The sequence below is a fragment of the Nematolebias whitei genome, chromosome 6, assembly GCF_014905685.2.
Source record: "Nematolebias whitei isolate Nwh7 chromosome 6, NemWhi1, whole genome shotgun sequence".
NCBI classification, from domain to species: Eukaryota; Metazoa; Chordata; class Actinopteri; order Cyprinodontiformes; family Rivulidae; genus Nematolebias; species Nematolebias whitei.
Window position 1 is genome coordinate 37,855,953 of NC_056503.1, and position 17,766 is coordinate 37,873,718.

The window sequence follows — 17,766 nt, forward strand, 5'->3', positions numbered from 1 at the left end:
TTCTTTGTTAAAAACAGGTCTCTCTTGTAAATGAGTCCTCGAGGCTCAATGAGACTAACCTGTATAAATAAATGTTGAATGAAGTAAAGGCTTTTTTGCCAAGTTCAGTCCGCACTGAGGGAACGCTGCGGGTAATGGTGGCCTTAGAGTGCACGCTGTAACTGCACTGACGACGTGACAAGTGGGAGGAGTTATCAGAAGGCAGCAGACCAAGGAGTGATTTAGAGGTGACGATGTACCAGTGTGAGAGTCTATGTGTAGATAATGATGACCAACTGACCAATGGGTACAGAGTGCAGTGATGGGTACAATAGTTACAACCAGTTATGAATCTTAGCACACCATGGTAGACAGCATCCAACATCTGCAATCAGCTGGCAGGGCCATTCATGTAAATAATGTCACCATAATCGACAGCTGGTAAAGTAGCAGCTACAAGAAAGAACTCTAAAGCCACCTGTATAAAATTGCTTTTAATGTTTAAATTTGCCCTTTTTAAAACGTTTTACTGTGTTTTTATGTGTTATGCATTGTTGATTTTATATTTTTTTAACTCATGTAAAGCATCTGAGTATTTAGAAAAGCAATGTACAAATAAAATGTATGATTATTATTATTATTGTTATTATTATTATTATTATTATTATTATTATTATTATTATACAAGGCAATTGTTTAACCACACATTTCAGCAAAATACTCCAACACTCAGAATTCCCATGTGAATTTCTATAGTTATTTTTTTGTTTTGTTTTTTAAAGTGCTTGAAGATGAGTAGATCAGTGTTTGAGAGAGGAGTAAAGGAATCCATCTCTGTGAAGAGAACCCGCCTATCTTTCAACAGTGGCAAGGGTCTCCCTGTTCAACTTCCACCCTCTTACTGTTATTACAAGCATCACTCAGCGCCCTGTGAATAGCAATCGGCCATCAGGGTACTAATGACCAATTGTTAGACTGCTGGTCCTCCTTTTACATGTGAACAACTAGTTCTGGCTGTCAGCAGCAAACTAGTTGGTCCACTATGAGACGGTGCCATTTATAAGACTGAGTTTGCTGCAGTGTTTAAGACTGAAGATGTATTTTGGATAAAAGGTGAAACGTTTCAACAAAGAAGAATCTGTCCAGATGACCTGACATAACCTTGTTAGACGCTTGCAGATGAGTTGAAGGAAGGCACTTCCAATCTAGCAGGTTATGAAAATACTGAACAAACCCTCATTCAGTATCAAGCATGGCCCAGTCCAAATAATCCTCCTCATCAGAGAGCAAATTATCTTTTGATCAGATGCTAACATCCTGAAGGAACCTCTTCTTCCTTCATCTTTAATTGAACTCCCATCATCTCTAACACAGATGGTCTGAAAGCTGCTCTGCTGCCAATCTCTCCTTCTTATAATTAAAAGAATCTGAGGAACTCTAAAATAAGAGCGCCCGAAAGTGCAACGCTGCGTAAAGATGATGCAGAGAGGAATGGCACTGGAGCTTCTGATGCTGCACACTGCTCCTGAGTGAATACTGGACAAGCCGCAGCACCACAGTGCGATGCCTTCAGTGTCGAGAACAAATCCAATAACGTCTTCTCTTCTGCGCGTGAAGGGAGAAAATGCGTGTCGTCTCGGCAACTCATTTCAAACCAGCTTGAGTGACAATAACAGAGCTGACTGGATGTGACACTGCACAGAACCCTGCTCCCAAAAAAGAAGAGAACAGTGTATTTTGAGTCTGTTTATACATCCCAAAGTTAACAGTAATGCCTGCTTTTCCTCTGGGAGCTGGAAATAACCATTAGCGTCTGATCCGTAACTGGATTTAACCCCATTTCAGTGCCCAGTTTAAATCAATTCCTTTGATAAATCAGAGGCATGCCGGCCATCGATCGCTCCTGAGAAGTTTTGAGTCGGTCACCTTCCTCGCTGTAATCTATCAACACGGTATTGAAGCAGATCAACACTTGCACCGACTGTTAATGGACTTCCAGACCACAAACTGGTGATAATAATCTTTGTGGATTCTGTTTTGCGTCTTTGTCTGACCAACATTTTTCAAATCGTGTGGGAAAGACATATTTAGGCCGGCTGTTTTTAGGTTTCCTGAGAGATAAATACAAGGTACGATCACCTACTTGGATGGCTTAACTTACTTTAAATTGGGTTTATAGGGAAAAGCAGAAACACTGAGAACACAAGAGTGGCATGTTATCATCTTTCTTCTGTTCTTATTGCTTGATTGCAGAGATGCTCATTTACATTTTAGGAGGAACATTACCTTTTTTTCAGTTCTTATGAATTACATTTTTAATTTTGTTTCAAGCAACATATGGCTGATATGATAAACATGTCATTTTTATTTTAGCTGTTAAGTTAATTAAAAGTGTGTGGGGGGAGGGGTGAAAGATAGCTGAGTTATCAAAGCTTATTTTTCTGAAAGGAGTTGCCTTTTATTTTAAGCTTGCTTATTGAAAATCCATTGACAGAGCTGCAATGGTATGAAGCTTCTGTCATACTCTGTTCCATGAACTAATTAAGTGAGGCGGATGAGAAATGAGACAAATGCAGGCTTAACATGGTCAGGTAAGAATCAAATGGCAAATGTTAGCATGAAACGCAAACAAAGCAGACAGGGGAGCAGACAGAACGCAGAGTTCAGCAACTGATTCACACGGTTCCAAATCCAAGAAACAGAATTCCAGACAAGGAGGCGGGGGAGGTAGCAGACCAGAAAACAAGATAAAATCTAAAAAGCTTGATTTAAAGTGCAAGGATGATCCATGAGAGAACAACAAAAACCTAAAAGGTATAAACGAATCTACCGTATTTTTTCTCATTTAATTTTACTTCCCACATAATGGAAAAATAACATCTCACGACTCACTCCCCTGCCACACCAGCCATTATGTTTTGTTATGTTGTTTATTTGTCATATGCAGGTTAACACAAGGTCATGGCGCAATGAAATGTTCAGGATGAAAAGAACCGATTCGACTCACAAAAAATAAATAAATACTAAAGCATGCAATAAAGTACAAAATAAAGTACCAGAATGTGGAAAAAAATATATAATTTTTACAAGATCCAAAAGAAATATAGCAAACAACAGGGTAGAATATAACAGTTCAAGTAGGATGAATTAGTATGAATAAGTATTTCACAGGTAGTAATATTAGCTTAAATGCACATAATATATATTGCACATAACATAAACTACACAGGTTGTGTGACAGGTGATTGCACAGGTAGTGAGTAAGAATTATGATGGCAAGGTACTGACATACATGATACAGCCACATAGTGCAGCAGCAGAAAAAATATTAGTTGTCACAGATGTGGCTTAGTGCTATGTTATTGTCAACTGTTCAATATTATTATCGAGTTCAGTAATCTGACAGCTTGTGGGTAATAACTGTCTTTGAGTCTTTTCATGTGCAATGGGAGGCTCCTGTATTGTCTGCCTGAGGGTAGTAGATGAAAGAGTCCTTGTGCTGGGTGGGTGTGGTCCTTAATGATGCTGTGTGCTTTATGCAGACATCAACTGTGGTAGATGTCCTGGATGGTGTGGAGACTGCTACCAGTGATGTCCTCTGTTGTTTGCACCACCCTCTGTAGTGCTTTCCAGCTCTGGCCGGTGCAGTTCCCATTTTAATCATGGATTCTGTTGCTTGTTTCTAAGATGCCATTTCCTTAACCTTTTTGCAATTGTTGGACGAAAAAGAACCCCATTGTACAGTAATTTATGGAAACAGAAGTGCAGATTGTTTACCAGGCAGGAAAATAAGCAGATTTTCAACACACACAGGATTCCAGTGATGTGCAGTTGTGCCTTGACAAAGACACGTTCAGCAGCAAGAGCTTCCAGCTATCTGAAGCAATTTACAAAAACTGGAAGAGAAAATTCTCTCTGCCCTTCAGATTCCAGTCAAATTAGGAATTTTGGCTGGCAGACAACAAGAGGACAACACGTTCTGGCTCCAGGTGAGCCATCTTACGGTCTCAGACCTCCAGCCGACATGTTCTCCCTGCCACAAAGTCAATGTGCCTCCCCATGACAAATGGCTATTAAGTTTAAATTAAGGGTGTTTGTACGATCAGACAAAGTAACAGAGGCTACCAGCTGCATGCGTTAGAACGTCTCGGTAATATTTAAAGAACACGGGGCGCTGCCTGCAGAACGGGTTGTCTGAGGACTGTTTTCTAATCTGAACACACATCACACTGATGCTGCTGAATCACACCAACCTATAAAGCACATCCATCATGGTGAAACCATACAAATGGATTCAGAACATCAGATACTGTCAAGCTCTATTATTCATGCAAAAGAATATGCCATTGGTCTTTTTCCTCGATTGAACAGCAGAATTATTAAACAGGATTCACATTTGTAAAGAGACAAAAGATGAGAGATAAAGAAAAGGGAGCGACTGTTCATCAGCAGCTCTATTTTTAGCATGTGGCTGAAACGCAGCAGGTAGGCTGCCCATTCATTTTACTTAGACAGCAGTTGGGAAAAAGCCACCAGATTTACTGTTTCATCAACTATGAGGAATACAAAATGCTCCAAGATGCTGAGCCCCAACCTGAGCTCTGTAATAGTCGGTATGGTTGAGGACGACACAAACGGCAGGGGACGGTTAAAGCTAAAGGAGGGGGTAGTTACAAATATGACAGAAGGTGAAGAAAATGTCAAAATGTCTTAAAAAGAAGATTTGGCAGCTGATCATCTGCTTCCATCTCACCAACCCTCTGCAGGTCCTCCTCCACTGAACCCAGGAACCTTCTCTGTGGTCTTCTTTGTTAGTGCCTCCATTTTCAATATCCTTCATACCAGTGGTCCCTAACCGTGTTCCCTGAGGAACACCATCCTGCATGTTTTAGTTGTCCCTCTGCTCCAACACACCCAATCTGAATGAAAGGGTGATGAACAGGCTTCTGTCAAACTTAAGGAAATAAAGAAAACAATGAATCATGTGTTGGAACAGAGAAACAACTAAAACATGCAGGATGGTGTTCCTCAAGGACCAGGGTTGGGAACCACTGCTTTATCCAATAAATCCTCTATCCCTCCTCATTACATGTTCAAACTAGGAATGAGCAGTGATTTTTAAATGTTCTAAATCTAGTTCAAATGGGTGAATTCAAGGAATTCATGCGGCCTTCACAACTTCATGCCACCTTGTTTCCTAAAAGTGCCTTTCCAGTCGGGAGGCAAAAAATAATAATTTGATAAAAAAGAATAACAACTCAGAGCGCCCCAACATGTTTTTGACAATGCAGTTTATTTTGAAAGGACTATAAAATGAAAACTATGGTCCTGTGTGGGCTCAGATTTACAGCCAGAATACATGCATCCCCCTTCACGTTGATCTATTGGACCGGCAAAAATGAAAGACTATAAAGATCCCCAGCAAGCAAAATTAGCAGCAGCACATATTTGTTTCATTAAAGGGTTTTTCAGCTGCAGGGCACGAGGTGAGTAAACTTTAATTCACTGCCTGTCCTGAGTTGATATAGTTATTTTAATGAAAATCATGAAACAGGCAATGGTCCTAAATCATGAAGCGGCAGCTGAGATTAGTGCCTGTAGATTTGCTTTCTCAGTTTTTAACAGTTTTTTTGTGAGACGTTAATTACCTCTGCAGCAGAGCACTTGTGAGAAGCATGAATTGCTGCATGTTGTTCTTGTTTGGAGCAGTGGTGGGTAAGTCAGACAAGTATGTGGATGTTAGACGGGACCAGGGTAAACAGACAAAATGAGGGAGGCTCAAATATTTAAAGAAAACTCAAATAATTAGAGAAAAATTCAGTTTGTTTAAAATGCCCATTCTTAGTTCAAACCATCAGTCATACGTCTCTAACTTTGTCTCTGATCTGAGCCGTCCCTCTGATGATCTAACTTTGTCCATTTTGGTCGCTCCCAGTGAAAATAACATGTTCATCTCTGCCACCTCCAGCTCGGCCTTCTATCATTTTGTTAGTCATCGTCTCCAAACCATACATCTTAGCAGGTCTCACTCTATGGTGAAAGCTTTTCTTTCAGGCTTGTAGCTAGTCTTCTATCACCACTGACACTTGTCTTTCACCCTGCCTGCTCTTTCTTCTTCCCCTCTCATGTTCACTGCCCGTTACTTTGAACAGTTGCCACCAGATACTTCAACTCCTCCACCTACGATACCTCGACTCCTTAAAACTTTGCCGTTTCACCTATCTCCTTATTTACACACATGAATTTTATTATGCTTCTAGTGACTTTCGTCCGTCTTCTCTCCAGAGCATACCGCCACCACTCTTGGCTTGCTCCCTACTCTCACTGCAGATCAGTGTAGTCTGCAAACATTACAGTCTTTTAATCTAATAGTCATGGCTATCATAAGACTTCTTTATTTTATATATATATGTACATATATTGAGCTCTGAGTGTGAATAAATCCCACATAAACAAAACAAATCAGGAACAAATGTTATACTGGAACCTAAACGCACCAACAAACCATACAGAACAAAAGTTTCTAAACAAAAGGAACAAAAAGGGAACGTATTGGGGATAATCACATCGAAAAGAAGGAATAGCACAAAATACATAATTACAATAGGAAAACAGTTAATACGTTATTGAAAACGACCATCCATCCATTCATCGTCTTCTGCTTGTTCCAGAGTCGGTTTGCAGGGGCACCAGCTTGAGCAGGGAGGCCCAGATATCTCTTTCCACAGCCAACTCTTCCAGCTCTTCTGGAAGGATTTCAAAGATGTCCTCAGGCAAACAGTGAGATAGTCTCTCCAGAGTGTCCAGGGTCTTCCCCAGAGTCTCTTTCCAGTTGGAGATTCCTGGAAAACCTCCCTAAGAAGTAATCCTGATGATATTCTTACCAGATGCCAGAACCATCTCAACTGGCTCCTCTCGATGTGGAGGAGCAGCAGCTCTACTCTGAGACTCTCCCAGATAACTGAACTTCTCATCCTATCTCTAAGGGAGAGTCCAGCTACCCTGCAGAAAAATTTTATTTCGACCTCCTGAATACGCAATCTCAATATTTTGGTCACTACCCAAAGTTCATGACCATAGGTGAGGGTAGATATACTGACTGGCAGGTAAACAGAGAGCTTCACATTGCAGCTCAGCTCCCTCTTCACCGCAATGGACCGGCACAGAGTCTGCAATACTGTGGAAGTTGCACCGATCTGCCTATAAAGCTCACGCGTCATTCTTCCCTCACTCGTGAACAAACCCCAATAGACAGAACCTCACTCCCAACACAGCGAGAGCAATCCACCCATTTCTGACTGAGGACCATGGCCTCAGATTTGGAGGTGCTCATTCTCATCCCAGTAGCGTCACACTCAGCTGCAAACTGCTCCATTGAGAGCTGAGGATCTTTATTGAAACCTATAAGGAAATCAAATGAAAAGTCTAAAACGTTTTAAAAATAAATGTGAGCAATCGAATAAAGTTCTCTATATTCCAAGTAACACCTGCTTTATCTTGATGAATGACACTTTACTGCTCTCCTTAGTCCTCTCAAATTAGTATTTGAATTAAGGACTCTCTTCTGCTTTTAATAGATGCTGAATTGAAGCATGAGTCAGTGCTTCTGCAGGAGATTTTTTAAAAACCGTGCACACTGAAACTCTCAGATCAAAACCACTGGCTAAATGATGAAATGTGGAGCATGTCATGTCTCGCTTTTCACACACCACATAAAATGTGCAAACTTTGCAGTCAGCTGAACCCATTCAGTCCTAAGAAGTGCAAGAGCGCCTGAAGCTCTTCTTTGGTTCAACAATAACAAACATAAGATCTGTGCACACAGGAGGAACTTATATAATATGGAAAGTTTGTGCTGACAAGTTGAACTGAGTTGCTCCACTTAGAAGCTGAACTGTGAACACTAAAGTGACATTTAATAAAAACATCTAGATGCTGAAAGATGTGACGGTGTTATCTTTTAAAGCCTCAGTTCTCCTTGAAGGAATGCATGTCACCCTCCACCTTTCAAGCCAGTGTTTCAGACTCAAACTATATTCTGTTGTGAAATGGTTAAACCTTGAAAGTAACGTAATGCACAAACATGAGATGTCACAATCAGAGTACTTGTTGTGAATGACTCTCAGCTACTACCATGCCACATTTTTTATCAATATCTGTCCAAGTGGCTAAAATCTCATCCTTCTTTGTGTTTACCGAGGTTCAATACTTGTTTGTCATCTCGAATTGGGTTGATTTTACCAGTTAATCCATTGTAGATGTGCATTCATTCTGAAAGATTCAAAACTATCTATTTAGTAGTTTTTGATATATTTTGCTAACAGACGAACAGGGTTGACCCAAAAAGTTTGTTACACTTGTAAAATAAGATCTTTATTGGTTGTATGTTTGTCAGTGAATCAACCACACCAAATGTTAACTAAATATCTTTAAAGCTAACTAAATAAAAAACATTTTTGTGTTTTCTAAATTCCCTTCACTATGGCAGCCATCTTAAATTGGATTGAATCCAAAAGCTAATCCAATATTAAGTAAGTTATTAGTTATCCCCTAATTAGTTTCTGAAAGTTTCATTAAAATTTGTCCAATGTTTCATGTGATATTTTGCTAACAGACAAAGATGACTCCAAGTACCGGTAGTCATTGGCAAAATCTTTAACTATCATGCGCAATCTGTTAAAGCTGAGAACATATGTTGGGGATCACTTAAAGATACTACAACGTCAAATGTTACATCGGTATGTGTAAAATTGACAGAGTTTATTTTAATTTTGTCTTCTTTTTTTTTACATCAGCCATTTTCATTCAACCTTTATTTATACAGGTTAGTCACATTGAGTCATGAGGAGTCGAGGACTCATTTACAAGAGAGACCGGTTTTAAACAAAGAACACAGATGAGGTACAGGCGAGACAACAATAGACAAGCATATAAAAGCATATATAAGCATATAAAATGAAAAGTAAATAAAATAAATTATATACAGAAACAAAACAAAAAACAGCTACTTTATAAAGCGATGTAAAATGCTAAAATCAGGAACATGTCTGCGTTGGCTTTTGCGTTGAACTTAACAGTTGTTTAAAATGCTTTAGAGTGGTCGAAGTGGACAACTTCAGATCGTTTTGCAAAGTGTTCCAGGAAACAGGAGCAGAGTAAGAGAAGGCCCTTTTGCCAAGTTCGGTCCGCACTGAGGGGATGCTGCAGGTAATGATGTCTTGAGAGTGCATGCTGTAGCTACTATGAATTCAAAAAACGTCCAATGCAAAAACAACTGGACTTTATTTGTAACAGAAGACATTTCGCTCCTCATCCGAGGAGCTTTCTCAATTCAAACAGCAGTGAGTGAGGGATTCAGGTTATAAGGCTGAGTGAGATAACACACACACACATATGTAGATTGGCAATTCACACCTAAACACAATAACAGTAGGTCTTTACTATGACGAAGTGACAAGTAGCAGGAGATGTATGAAGGCAACAGACCAAGATGTGATTTAAAGATGAAAATGTACCAGTGTGTGGAGAGTTTGCATGAAGTTAATGATGTCCAGTTAACCAGTGAATACAGGATGCAGTGGTGGGTACGGTAGTTACAGCTAGTTATGAATCTTAGTGCACCGTGATAAACAGCATCCAACATCTGCAATGTGCTTACAGGAGCATTCATGTAAATAATGTCACCATAGTCAATGGAGGGAAGGAAAGTAGCAGTTACAAGGCGTTTTCTATCATTCAGAGTGGTAGACAGGAGCTGTTTCTAAACAATAAACCCAATTTTACTTTCAATTTCTTTATCAAGTGTTCAACGTGAGGCTTAAAGAGAGATGTGAATCGACCAAAATACCCAAGTATTTGTAAGAATCTACAAACTCAATAGAAGCACCATTGGTAAATAATATAGAAGGAAGGACTGCTGGTACCGGCTTCCTGTTTGAAACAACATCCCTTTGGTTTTATCAGCATTTAGCACCAGTTTGAGATGAAACAAATCTGACTGGATGATGTCGAATGCAGACTGTAAAAGCTGGAAAACCTTAGCAACTGTTTTAGTGCAACAATAAACAACCGTATCGTCGGCGTAGAAATGTAAGGATGCATCTGACCTACATTACTTCTGTAGATTGTGAAAAGGGTGGGTCCTAAGACTGAGCTTTGTGGTACACCATTGTTGACAGTTAAATAGCTGGAAGAACATTTGAATTGGATTTGTTTTAAAATTAACCAGATGTAGATGCTATTTTCCTTTTGGCTGCGCAGGGCTGGTCACGGCGAGCAAACTCACAAAAAAGACGTGACAATTGTTTCACGACGGATGCCTTTCCTGCTTTTCAGTGATGGCCGATAGCAATAACCGCCCAGACATGGCTGGCTGACATTACCCTGCCAGCAGCCTGCTGAAACATTTTGCACAGTTCCGGGGCCTTCATAGAGCACAGCTGAAACAATACGAGGCCTCACAGCAACCTTTCCTTCAGCAAGTGAGTTTCATTGTGATGCTGAACCAAATATAAGATTAATTAGAAGAAAAACATCCAGCTGCAGCTGTGGGATAAAAAATGATTTCACTGCAGCCAGAGAAGATAATTTATCTTCTGGGATTATCTACTAAAAATAGAGCACACGGCTGATTTTTAAACTCCTCAGTTTCTTGTTTTCCATCAGGACTGTGCAGGTGTCGGTGCTGATGCTGAGCCTGTTGTACCTTGAAGGATTTCCAGAGCCGCTCTGCATTTTAACAACTTGGTGAATTAGACCTTATGTCTCTGTGCTGCTGCACCTGCTTTTATTCATGTTCCTAAGGAAAATAAAAGATTGGATCCTTTTCTTTTCTTACTTTTTGCCATGATTTCAATGCCACTGAGTGAATTAATGAGGCATGCGTTATTTTTCGTGAATCCCTGGACAGTGACTCAAACACAACAGAAGGTGAAAACCTCGTTAGGATTGATTTTCCCACCTTTAGCCTTGAGTCTTGTCATTATCAGAGCAATAATGTACAGGTATTGCCTGTGTCTGTCTGTTAAGCATGAAAAACTGGATGGATCAACAGCTGAACATCTACAACTGATTAACACTTGGAGTTAAAACAATTCAAGATGGCCACCACAGCTAATCAACCTTGGCAAACACAAAAATCACCATAACTTTGTCGAATTTACAGATATTGAGCTAGAATTTGGTGTGGTAGTAACTGAGAGTCATCCCCAACACATATTGTGTGTTTTACACAGACCGTGTAAAATCTTGCAACAAGGCATGAGATTTTGCACGTCATTTACAAGATTTGACCAAAACGGCTACAACTTCCTCCCTTTTCATGATAGTGCCATCTTGGTTTAAAACGTTGGCACAAAAGGTGGCAGGTGACATGCATTCCTTCAAGGACGGCTATGAGTTTATATATAAACTGCAATCCACAAAAATATCTCAAAATAGGAAAAACTCTTATTGAATCTGCACTTTACCAAAATTCTCATAACCTGTTGAATAAAAACATGTGTTGTTGATTACAGAGATTAGATAGAATTTAAAAAAGGTCTTAAGTTGAGCTGTAAAACCTGCAGTTTTCCTCTAAGAATACCCTGCTTGGATACGTTTGTGACTATAAAATTCAGCTCAAACCCAGTGTATTTCCACAGTTTTCACATTGAATCCATTAATATTTTGTATAAGTCACACATATACAGCATGCAAGCTCTTTATGAACGTAAGGAGTTAAACCGAAAACTGTGAAGTAAAAATCCACAGAATCCCTTTGGATTTCAGCTCGGCTCTTTGCCTGACTCAGCATTCAGACGTGGGAGATGCCACTGTCCCCGTGTGTGTGCTCAGGATGTTTAAATCCCAAACCTGCAAAGTCTGACACCCTGAGCTACACTGAATGAAGATCCTGTCTCTGCCGAGACACGTTTTGCCGCCACTTAGCTCGACAGTAATCCGAAATGTCATCGATCCCTGCAGGAAAGTTCTTGGTCTGCTCATGCGCCCGTAGGAAAGGTCAGATCACCGAGGCCACAGGCAGAACGCTGAGCCAGGAGCTGGGGGGGGGGGGGGGGGGTGCATGCAACATCCCGTCTGCAGCTGCCAGCATTAATTAAAGTTCGATAACATGTAATTTTCTGTGACACAAGAACTTTGGGTTTTACTTAATGAGGGAAATCATTAAAATTCAAGTCATCAAGCGACGAAAGGAAAACCTCACTGGAGGAGGAGAAGATTGCTTTAAACCAGTTTGGAGGAATAAAACATCGCTGATGCTCAAGTTCGAGAATCTTTCTTTGTTTCACTGATTAGATCAGCGACAACAACGCAAACAGGTGGCACATCCGAGCAACGATAAAGCTTTTTATTTTTTATGTGACAAACGTCCTGACGTCAACGGCCTCGGCTGATGCTGTCGACTCTCGTTTGCACATATTCCAACTCGACAATCAAACGAGCTGCGTGGAGAACTGACTGCTAATAATAGAACACAGACAGAGGACCCCTCCGTATTGTTCACGTCTGCAGCCTCTGCTCCACTTCGTCCAGGTTTCTCATTTTCTCACTCCTTTCATATTTTTAGATTTGGAGGAGCTCTCAACGCTGCACCGCAGAAGGCGATGAAGCGATAACGTTTTCAACCTTTGGTTGTTATTTCTATGGTGAAATATCCAGTGAACGGGTTTTAATGAAACAATCAGAAAGTAAACACTTAATGTTAATCCACGCAAGATGGCCACCACAATCAAGTGATCTTATCGAAAACATAAATGGCCACAACTCGGTCAGTTTTACAAATACTGAGCTAAAACTTGGAGTGGTAGTAGCTGGAAGTAGTACTCAACATGTACACAGAGTGCTACAAATTTGCTAAATATTTTGCTTCAAACGTTGACATTATGTTCAAATCAACTGTTAGTCAAATATATTCTAAACAACAGGAGAGAATTGAGTGAAGCTCCAAAGGATGTGCATCTACTACGGCTCATTAACTTCTGAAGTGAATGTATTTTAAGATGGCCGCCACAGCTAAACAAGCTTAGCAAACACAAGTGTGGCTATAGTTCTATCGATTTTACAGATAATGAGCTAAAATTTGGTGTGGTAGTAGCTCAGAGTCATGCTCAACTCATAATGTGAACAGGAACACATCTCTAGAGAGCTCCCCATATTGCATTAGACCATGCCACCCATATTGTAATTTACAAGGTTTGACCACAATGGCTACAACTTCCTCATCATTTCTCAGCATAAGGTGGTTTTAGTTTGAAACTCTGGCATAAGATGCAGCGGGTGATATGCATTCCGTCCAGGAATTACAGGTCTTTAACATTTAGTCACATCTGTCCCCATGTGTCCTGTTATTTAGACATCAAAACAGCTGGAATGGCTGTGAGGAGACAGCTGGGGTTTGTCTTTAACTCACATTTGACCCCGCGTCACAGATTGTCTCACCTGCAGAGACACTCAGAGACAAACAGTCAGATAAGGACGGTCCATCAGACCTGACTGACACCCAGAGGTCTGATTGCCCTTGTTCATCCATCCATCCATCCATCCATCCATGCATCCATGCATTCATGCAGCGTTACGCACCAACATCCAGCAGCACGAGACTCTGGTCTACCTGTTAGCACGCGACCACGCTAGACGCCGTGTCCCCCTTACCTCTGCCTCGTGTCTCCTTTGACATAGTGTCCTCCCCGGTGTCTTTCTGTCTCTGCCGCCCCTCGGTGAAGCCGTCGCGCGGACAGTTAATGAAAGCGGCGGCTCTCCCTCCGCCTCCCCGCCGGCTGCAGCACCTGCTCAGGCGGACTGACCGCGCGTCTCCTCCCGGCGCCGGAGCGTCACACAAGCCGCTGCGCTCTCATTCACCTGCGCAAAGTCCCGCGGAGCGCCGAGCCGCACACAGCATACTTTGACGGAGTGTCGTCGCTGTGCAGACTTTGCTCACATGTCATGCTCGCCCTGCTCCCCGCCTCGTACCTCCTTCCTCCTCTCTCCTCTCTGCCGGAGTTGCTCCGACAGGCTCGGGTCTGCAGCTCGACTGCCTCCAGCGGTGCGCGCCGGTCCGCGGCTGCAGCTGCCGGAGGTCCGTCCTGCTGCTGCCCCTGGAGAAACACCCGGAGAGCCGACCAGAGACGGGGATGACTCGGCTGAAGAGGCTGAAACTGAGTTCAAGTTGAAATAAGCTGAACACTAAAAGCTGGGAGGGGGTGGCGCAGAGGTTATAGAAGATGGGCCTGTAATCGGAAAGTCACAGGTCCAACTCCCCAGACTGATAACATAAAAATGGGATGAAAAGGTGAAGCACCCACACCTGTCTCCATCCTTGCCCCACCCTGGGCCCTTGAGTAAGGCCCAGTTAACGCCATCACCTGTGCTGAACCTGTATGCATCACACTGTGTCAATCATTATGTTATTATCTGCCTTTTTTTGTTGTTGTTGGTTTTCTATATTTTGATTTTACGTTATATTATGTGTTGCTGTGTGCGTTGCCTGTTTGTTTCTGGTTGTACAGCACTTTGCTTGGCCCTGTCGCTGTTTAAAGTGCTTTATAAATAAAATTGTATGGTATCATCTTCTCCCAAAAACAGGTCTCTCTTGAAAATGAGTTTTCGTGATTCACTGATTCCTGTATAAATAAAGGGTAAATAAAAAATCAAAGAAAAATAAAAGAAGCAACACACTATAACTAACAAAACAGCACTAGATTAAAGCTAAAAAAAAAAGGCAAACGCTCTACATGGTAGATAAAAGTAGCAAATGTCTAATAAAAATATAACTAGCTAAAATATCAAAAGGAAGCTTAAAAAAGGGAGTGGTTAAGAAAGTAAAAAGCTGAAATGAGCAAAACGATAGCTAAAAAAGGTAGAATTGGTTCCAAACTAAAAAAGCAGAACACTGGCAAAAAAAAAAAGGCTAAAAGAAGAAGACTATTTGCTAAAACCTAAAAAAAAGGGCAAAAAACTCATTTAAAGCCAATAGTAGCACAAGGCCGGCAATAACTAAAAGTACAAGAGCAAAATGCTAGCTGTTAGCAGCAACAGGTCAGCTAAAGACTAAAAGCAATAAAAGTCTCAACAGAAGCAGCAAACAAATTTCTGTGCTGATGGTAAAAGTAGCAAAGAGCTAACTAAACTAAAAAGGTTAGCTAAAAGTAGCAAAAGGCTAGTTAGAAGCTAAAAAAATGGTGGTTAAAAAGTAAAACGTTAAAATGAGCAAATCACTAAAGCTAAAAGAAGAAAAAAAAAGCTAAATTTTGGTTCTGAACTAAAAAAAAAAAATAGAACCAAAGCAAAAATAAACCAACCTAAAAGTAGAACATTAGTTAAAGCTAAAACAGGAAAACGCTAAATAAAAGCTACTCGCAGCAAAAGGTCAGCAGGACGCTAAAAGTACGACTACCTAAAACAAGCAAAATGCTAACTGAAAGCAGCAGCACGTTAACTGAAAGCTATAGAAGTAATAAAAGGTTAGGTAGAAGTGGCAAACAGATAACTAAAAGGTAAAGTATCAAAAGGTTCATCAGAAGCTAAAACAGAAAATGTGTATTTTAAAAAGTAAAAAGGCTAAAATGTGCAAAACACAAGCTTAAAAAGGCAGGACACACTAATTTAAAGCTAAAAAGCAGAATACTAGCAAAAACATAGAAGAAGTAGATTAGCTAAAGCTAGATTTACCAAAACATTAGCTAAAACTGAAAAGGTTAAATAAATGCCAAAAGTCGCAAAAGATCTTCAAGAAGCCAAAAGTCAAGACGTCAAAGTAGCAAAATGCTAACTAAAACAGGTTAACTGAAAGCTAAAATTAATAAAAGATTAGATAGGGCCCAACAGATACTGTAGCTAGAAGGTAAAAGTAGCAAAAGGCTAGGTGGATGCTAAAAGTAACAAAAGGCTAACTAAAAATAAATAAAGGTTTGCTAAAAGCTAACAATATCAAATGCTTATCAAAAAACTAAAAGTGGCAGTGCTAAAAGTGAAAGTACAAAGATATATCTAAATGTTCTTTATATATTTGTAGAAACTGTAATGAGTGTAGAGAGATGAAAGTGTATGAGCTGTCGTTCCTGTCAACTATCCATCAGTGAAACAGCGGGAGCCGCCCTGGTCACACAGGGGGCAGCCACGCAAGCAGAAGTGAAAATGGATTTTTGAAAGGAAGTGCCTCAAAAATAAAACCAAATCCCATCAAAAATACAACGGCTGCTTTCTGTGGACACAATGGAGCCTCTAAACCATTTCCCCTCAACTTTTAAACCTTTAAATCCACACGTGAGACGTACACTTTGACAAGTCCATTCTTAAGCTCATTTTAAAGAGACATTACTGCAACACTTGACCTGGAAATGTGTAAAATAGCTTTTCTCACACATTGACAATAGTGGGTGTGAGTGTGTGGAGTGGTCATGGTAACACTGGCTGCTTTTATCCCTCGCCTCCTCGCCTGTGGTCTCACGGTCCTGGAAGAACACTCATCCACACAAAGGAGAATTGATAGAGGAAGACAGGTGCACTCGAATCTTCACGATAAAATTCAAGAGCTGAGACATGCTACGTATGCAGGAATACAAACACTATTTGTTTTTCCTCACAGAAGCTAATAGCATTCTACTTGTGCAGAACAAAGAGCTCAGATCCCACTGAGGACAACTTATTGAAAAGACCTTCAGGCCAGGAAGTCAGAAAGATAGATAGCACCGATTACAGCACATGGCTGCATCAACAGGGTCCAAACAAGGAAAACAAATCAAATTAAGTGAATTTCTTTTGTATAAACTTCTCTTCATGCCATAAAACATTACACCCCGCTGCTTCTTGACAGAAAACTGCAAGATGCACAGAATCCTGTAGTCAGTAAAAATATATGCTGATTGGAAGATGTAAGTGTCAAACTCCACTCCTCTGCAAACATGACATAATGTTGCTAAAGTGCAGCACAGGCGCGCAGAAACTCAAGTCGGGTAAAGCCGTTCATAACCACTGCAGGGCTTTTGGAAAATGGAGGCAGGATCAGCTTCAGCTGCACAAAGCATCGTAGGAGCCATTAAAGGGTCCCCGAATGCAGAAGTCGTCAGTCAGCAGAAAGGATTAAGAGCCCAAGGTGCGGATTTTTGTTTGCTAGGAGATGCTGTGCCTCGTGAGATGAAAAATACAATTTTGCCCTGATGGTACTGAACAAAACAAGACCAAGAAACAGTTTACACGCCGACAGAGGGAACCTGAGTGAAAAACAAAATGCAGTTTTTAAAATGATCACTTTGTTTATTTAGCTATCCAAACTGACCTGGCCCTATGTGAAAAAGAAAAATTCAGCCTAAAATTAAAAACTGACTGTGTCCTCCTTGGAGTGTGTGACAAAGTTTTTCTACATTTCTGTATTGAGACTTTCCTGCTTTGGATTATCGTTCGTGCTGCAGAATCCCAGTGAGCTTGAGCTGAAGGTCATGAACTGATCCTCCTTCAGGGTTTTCTGAAAGTAGATCAAAACTTATGGTCCCATAAACTAGGACAGGTCCAGGTCCTGAAGCAGCGAAGCAGCCCCAGACTATCACACACCCCCCCCCCCCCCGCCCCCCGGATTAATAAAGTATCTATATTTATCTACCATTTTAAACAGACGATTTGATGCATTTTTTCCCTGAAATGCAGTAACAAGACACAGCTTCCAAAATGTTCCACTTTTGTCTCATCCAACATTTTCCCAGATGCTTTTTGGCAGAGATGGGTCTTTCTTTTGTTTTTGGCCTCAGAACTCTCCCTTGGTGACAGGAACCAGTTTTTAGGATTTGAACTAGA

The 17,766-nt window shown here is 40.8% G+C and overlaps 1 protein-coding gene across 1 annotated transcript in view; it reads right to left on the reverse strand.

The window, feature by feature from the left end:
* pitpnm3 (PITPNM family member 3) overlaps nucleotides 1-14,007 on the reverse strand; it is a 189,052-nt gene extending 175,045 nt beyond the window's left edge. The window contains exon 1 of the mRNA XM_037677586.1: nucleotides 13,633-14,007. Coding sequence (XP_037533514.1) covers nucleotides 13,633-13,657 — 25 coding nt within the window. The 5' untranslated portion in view covers nucleotides 13,658-14,007. The remainder of the gene's footprint in view (nucleotides 1-13,632) is intronic.
* Nucleotides 14,008-17,766: the final 3,759 nt, after the last annotated feature.